The 6,934-nt window shown below is 37.0% G+C and overlaps 1 protein-coding gene across 1 annotated transcript; it reads right to left on the reverse strand.

Moving 5' to 3' along the window:
* Positions 1-889: 889 nt before the first annotated feature.
* On the reverse strand, positions 890-1,261 carry LOC104118894 (uncharacterized). Its single transcript, XM_009630280.2, has one exon. The coding sequence runs from the start codon at positions 1,259-1,261 to the stop codon at positions 890-892; it is 372 nt and encodes a 123-aa protein (XP_009628575.2).
* Between the last annotated feature and the right edge of the window lie 5,673 nt (positions 1,262-6,934).

Below are 6,934 nucleotides of genomic sequence, written 5' to 3' on the forward strand. Positions count from 1 at the left end.
TTTTTTAAGCATTCACAATACAATTTGCTAAAATCAATGGAAGAAGTGCAGACTATTATACCTGCAAAGTTTACAGCACCATTGAGAGGGTTTGTGAAGCAGGAACTCTCTCCTCCTGTCCCAATCTGAAAATGTTGTAGCAAATTCTGGATCTGTCCATATTGTTCTTAGCGAGATTGACATGCCCAACCTTATCTACATCTTATGATCCATCATTTTTAGCCAGCATTGCTTCAGTATGGGTACCTTGCACACTGGCTACTATTCTCCTTCTCTTGTTAAACCTTACAGCTTGATTCATATTCTGTCCTGCATTTGAACTCTGAGTGTGTGAATTTCCAAAGCTCTGAGGGTACCCGTGCAGTTTGTAGTACTTGTCCTTGGTATGCCCTGGTCTCTTACAATAGTCACAAAATGGTCGAGGCCTATTGCCTCCAGTGGAATTGTTATTGGCAGAGTAATTTGTTCTGTAGGTACCAAGTTTTGATGTGTTGATATTTAGGGCAGTAGACTCAAGAAATATTTGGTTATTTGGTTTGATCTCTCTTTGCTTCTCATCTTGAATGAGTAGTGAAAAAGCCTGTGCAAGAGTTGGCAGCAGAGTCATCATAAAATAGCTTCCACAGACGACATTGTAGATCCCATTAAGTCCCACGAGGAACTGTATTAATCTCCTGTCCTGCTCGGCCTTGTCCATGTTCTCCTTGGCACCACAGGTAAAGGTACAGTTGTAGTGTGTCTTCTTACTCAAAGTATTCAGCTCTTCCCAGAGCTTTTTCAACTTAATGTAATAACCCGTAATGTCCAGCACACCCTGGGACAGATCGTTTATTTCCTTTTAGATTTGGTACAGCCTAGCAACACTAGTTTGCTCATAGCGATCCTCCAATTATCTCCACAGTTCAACAGCATTATTAGCATATTCCACAGTGTCTGCAATGTCTTTGGAGAGTGAATTTACAATCCAAGATGTTACCATATCGTCGCATCGCTCCCACTGACGAAACCTTTGAGACTGAGGATCTGGTAATTTGCACTCCCCATTTATAATTCCTAACTTATTTTTGATGGAAAAACCTCGCATGACACTACACCTCGAATATCTATACCCAATTCCACTGAAAGGAACTGAGACGAGCATCGCTCTAAGGTTGTTTGATGGATGTAGATAGAGCGGATCACTTGGATCTATTCCGGTGCTCTTCGCGACAGCGACGCTAGTATCACCAACAGATGCATCTTCCTGATCTAGTACATCCATAAGTAGATGAATTTGTTGTGTCACGCACTGATTTCAGGTGAAATTTGAAGAATCAGCTATTAATTTTGCAATTCAAACGGACTAGGGCAAATAACGATCGAACTCGAGAGAGGCCCAGAAGAAAGAAACTGGTAGATGAAACTAAGAGAGACGATGACAGCTAGTCGAGCATGAGCTTCCTCGCTCTGATACCATGTTAAATATGTGATTGATGATGAGCTTGAAGCTCGATCTAGAGCTTCAATACAGTCCTTCTAGAGGGTTCAATGAAAGAGAAGTCATGAGAGAGAAACAACAATTGGGAAAGTGAAAGCTCACTCTCATTTGTTAGTGTAATACAAAGTATATAGACGTGTAATACCAAAAATACAACTAATGCTGAGCCGGTTGAGCTGACCCACTAATTAACCCTACTAAATGTACAACTAACTAACATACATATGAAAGTATAATTATACAAGTCTCAACAATCCTCATTTCGCCTCTTTCAGTCCTAACTACACTATAATGTGAAATGCAAACATGAATAACGTAAATAACATCACCTGGCTCGATCTCATTAACTAAAGCTCAACAACCTTTGAACCCACATTAACATTGATATGTAATTTTATGAGCTAACTTTAAAAATATAGTCTTGGCACTTATTCGTGTATCTAAACATAGTGTTAATATGTTAATTAAGAAATTTAGTTAGAGAATCTATAAGAGCAAATACAGTTTTTTTTGCCGGCCAAGTAGCTCGATTGCTGTAGTACGCCACGAATTTTTATCGGTGACCTTTTTAAGGAATAATGTCTAACTTTTCTCCCCGTTAACAAAAGCAATACAAATATAGGTATTCGTCAAAACTTCTCCTTCTCCTTCTTCTTCTTCCGTAGAAACTTACAGATCTTCTCCTTCTTTCTCCTCTTTCTTCTAAGGGAACTAATGGAAAAAATCGAAAAACAACGAGAACCCAGATAGAAAAATCAAAAAAGAATGAGATCACACTTGAAAAAAATTAAAACAAAAAACAAGAATTAATTTTGGCTTGGGACTACTTGATGAATCAAAAGTGATGTAAGGATCCATTAATGGTAGTAGAGATGAGGAACTGGATAGATGAGAACTTTAACAATTTATAACGATTCGATCAGTTACTTTGAGTATTTACACTTTGTTCGGTAGTTTAAGGTCTCGACAAGCTTCATATTATATATATTGACTTGCATGTATGGGTAGTATCGGTTGTCGAGTGATTCGTGATTTATTTGGAATAATGATTCTCATTTAAAGGTATTACCGGACGGGCTGGTCTGGGCTTGATACAAAAAAAATAGCCCATCTGGTCATTGTTTTAGGCTGGTTAGTGGACTGGGGTTCCGGGCTGGTAGTGGGCTGGGATTTTTCGGGTTTTGGTGGACCCGTCCGGGTTCAAGCTTAACGGGTCCGGACCGGGCTGGCTAAATCATTTTTTATTATATTTTGTTTTTCTTATTCATTATTATTGATACTTAAGTATTTGCAAACTTTTAAGACTTTGAATTAAACTTTAAAGTTTAAAGTTTTAAATTAGAAATTTGAATTTTAAAATTATAAAATTAAAATTTGAAATTAAGTGGCTACAAAAAATTATTTAATAAGACCAATAGGCAATATGTAAGGATCAAACTCCGAAATCTTTCGTTTTATATTTTCATTGAATAATAAATAATACTTCAAATTAATTTGCAAGTTCTATTTTGATTTTTTTATTTTTGAACTTGCAAATTAAAAGTTTACAACAATTATAAAAAATAAAGAGTACATCACATGCTTTGCATTATTTTTTTAAGTTCATCCATGTCAACATGAGGTTCTTGATTTACGGCATTGCTTGAATCGGAACCATAAACCATTATATCTCCAATTTCTTGATACTCCGCTTTATCTACCTCTTCACGCACTTGATTTTGCCGTTCTGATCTTATCCAATCTCTGAAGCACACTAGAATTTTCAAAGCGTTGCTACTCAATGAATGACGGATATCTCCTAGTTGTTGCCTTTCTTGGCTAAATGCGCCCTCTGATGCGACTGTTGAAATCGGCACATTTAGCACGTCTCGAGCCATGGCCGAAAGAACAGGAAATTAATTTAAGTTGCTCCTCCACCAAACCAGCGATATAAATTCCTTTGTGCGGGCTCCGGTGACTTTTGCAAGTAGAATTGGAGTTCATCAATGTTCTTGCTACTGGTTTATTGATGCTCTCCTAGTGTAGACCAAATCAAATAATTTTTAACACCATCATTATTCTCCAAAGCACCGGATGCAGATGTTGAAACTGAACTTGAAGGAATATTTGCATCTACAGCAGTAGAAGCATCAACAATGTTAGCATAATAATTATATAAAGTTTGTAAATGTTTATGTAGATCAAAAATACAAGTTTCGGATGCCGCACTAAATTTGATATCAAATTTCAGTTGATAGACTGATACTTGATATTTGATGACATTGAATATTGATACCACACTTCACTTGAATACTTGATATTATAATTTTGTAGTCACTAAAGTAAATATTTGATGAAACTTGAAATAATAAGTGATTGAAAATTTAAGAGCGATAAGCAATATTATCAAGAGAGAATTAGAGTAGTAAGAGAGCAAATTATGAGAAAAATGAAGAAGAAGGGGGGCTATTTATAGTTTTTGAAAGGTTAAAATTATAATTTATGAATTGTTAGGGGTGGGGCTATTTTCTTAAGGGGTAGGCCGAAATGGCCATTTTTGCAAAATATGGTTGTTGCCCAACGGTCATTTTTTAATATGACCGTTGGCAACAGTCCAGAAAAAAAAATTAGAAGGTAACCGTTTGGACTGGGTTGTAGCCAGGTAAAAACTTGGTAACGGGTAACCGGGCTAACCGGGTTCCGGGGCACGGGTTACCAAATATTATTCGAACAAGCCCCCTCCCCCCAACCCTCACCCAAACCTTCCCACCCCCTAGCGTACTAGTCTGACCCGGGCTGAACCAGGTCGAACCGGGCTATAACTGGGTTGGCCACCCCGATTAACAGGTCTATTCTCATTTAAGAATCTTTAGGTTGGAAGAGTTGACTAAGTTTGACTTTTACGTATTTGATATCGGATCGGAGTTTTAATGGTTCCGTTAGGTTCGGATGGTGATTTTGGACTTAGGCATATGCCCGGATTTGAATTTGGAGGTTCCTAGGTAGATTTGATTTATTTTATCAAAAGTTAGCAATTTAAAGGTTTAGAATTTTCCTAAGTTTGACCATGGTTTTACTTTATGGCTATCGGGTTCGGATTTTAGTTTCGGGACTTGGAATAGGCTATTTTGTCATTTGTGACTTGTCTGCAAAGTTTGGAGTCATTCCGAGGTGATTTGATAGGAATCAGACACGTGGTTGTGTTTTTAGAAGTTCTCGAAGTTCATTGTGATTTTCATGTGTTTTGATGGCCACGGCCGATTCATGATTTCGGATGTTATATTGGTTTCTTAATGGCGCGAGTGAGTTAGTCTAATTTTTTAGACTTGTGTGAATGTTTGGTGTGGAGCCCCGAGGGCTCGGGTGAGTTTCGAATGCATTTTGGAGTGTTTGGGAGAGGTTCAGATTTTGCTGGTGTTCAGGTCTCGCATTTGCGAGGAAAATCATTCTCGCTTTTGCAATTCTGGGTTGCTGGGAAGAGACCTCGCATTTGCGAGTAAAAACATCACATTTACAATGTTGGGTTTTGCTTTTGCGGACAGGATTGTCGCTTTTGCGACAGGTGGATGGAAGAGGAAGCTTCGCATTTGCGAAGTATTATGTCGCAAATACGACTTTAACAGTGATTCTCAGAGGTCGCTTTTGCTGGCATTTGTTCGCTTTTGCGAACCCCTGGTTGTAAATGCGATATCTGCACCTGATTATATGAGTAAGTAATTTTATGGGAGAGATTTCATACCAAACTATTGAGTAAGTAATTTTGATCAATCTTCAATTATATTACATAATTATTTATGAGACTTAACACCAAAATCATGAGATTTGAAGGGAAAATTTAGGGATTTTTGACTATGTTTTGAAAAATAAAAATTTGAGAGTTGAATTGGACTCGAATTTTAAAATAAAACACATATATGTACTCGTGGGGTTACGGATAGTCAAGATCTACCCTTGGACCCGGGTTTTGACCGGGCGGATACAGGGTTAATTTTTTTTTTATTTTTAACTTTTGAGAAATTATGTAAAGATCATAGCTTTATTAGTTGTAATGGGTTTCTCTTGCATTGTTTGATGATATTAAGACGTTTTTGATAGATTTGATACGTGCGGAGGCGAATTTTAAAGAAAAAGCTATTTTTGAGCGTTGATATGGCCTAGTTGAGATAAGTATCTAACTTTGTATGGGGGAACTATCCCTTAGTATTGGGTTTGATTGTACAATTTCATTTATGTGAAAGACGCGTACATGAAGTGACGAGTGTGTACACAGGCTTATATGTGGTATTTGACCGGTTTAGACTCTTGGGGTTACTTATAAGCATTTAATTGAAGCTATTATTATATGATCTATCTTATGGTGTCAAGTTTATCCTTACCTGCTTTAATTAAAGTTGTCATTACGTGTTCTAGTTTTTATTGTCGAGGTTATTCTTATATGCATTTATTAGTAGTTGTTGCTACATACTATTCTTTCCATTGTCGAGTTATTCTCATGTATTTAGTTGTATTTGCTATTTCATGCTATCTCTTTCATAATTTATACACTAGAATTTGAAGTTGCCATTTCATAGAAATACCTTCATTTTTGAGTTATTGAAGTTATAGTTGTTAAGAGCTATAAATACATTTGTGGTTGAAATTATTGGTTATTGGAATACCTTTTTGTCATGATCCGAATTTTCCTCCGTAGGATGTCGTGATGGCACCTAGTCTCTAAAACTAGGTAAACCTATCAATTATGCGGAATACCAAAACTGAAACTCAAATCTCAACATATAAAATAAATCAGACCGCGATTCAAATAGTCACAACTCCCAAAACACGGTAGAAATAAGTCACAGGCTTCTAAGAATTTATTCTAAGTGTCTCTATACATCAGAGTCTAAAGAGAAATACGAAAATCAGCACAATAAGGATAGAATGGGACTCTGAGGTCTGCGGACGCTAGCAGATATACCTTGAAGTCTCCGCGTACGGCTAGTTCACGAATGCCTGGTCTGATATAAAGTACCTGGATCTGCACAAAAAGATGTGCAGAAGCGTAGTATGAGTACACCACAACGGTACCCAGTAAGTGTCAAGCCTAACCTCGGTAGAGTAGTGACGAGGTCAGGTCAAGGCCCTACTGGAAATAATAAAAGACAGGGCGAAAAGTTTAACAATATCATAATAATAATGATAATGGGAATGAATCAAGTAAGCAGTATGTCACAATTTAGATACACAGAATAAGAGCAAATAACACCTCGCGGAAGGAAAACAGAAATTTACAACTTTAAGAAAATCACCAAAATAACCAAAGGCAAATACAGCCATAAAAAAATATCAACAAGGGCACTCTCGAGGTACCGCCTCGTAGTACCAAATCATAAATAAATTCACAATATCTCATTTTCTTATATCACAACGGGAGCCTTCACATTTAATTTTAAAGAAAATATTTTTCCCGAAATAGCATCCCGCGTTTTAGCCATCCTT

Source organism: Nicotiana tomentosiformis, chromosome 7 (genome assembly GCF_000390325.3).
Source record: "Nicotiana tomentosiformis chromosome 7, ASM39032v3, whole genome shotgun sequence".
NCBI lineage: Eukaryota > Viridiplantae > Streptophyta > Magnoliopsida > Solanales > Solanaceae > Nicotiana > Nicotiana tomentosiformis.

What these genes read in the sequence shown, in the direction of transcription:
- LOC104118894 (XM_009630280.2), bottom strand. Translation starts at nt 1,261, where the DNA reads ATGGATGTACTAGATCAGGAAGATGCATCTGTTGGTGATACTAGCGTC.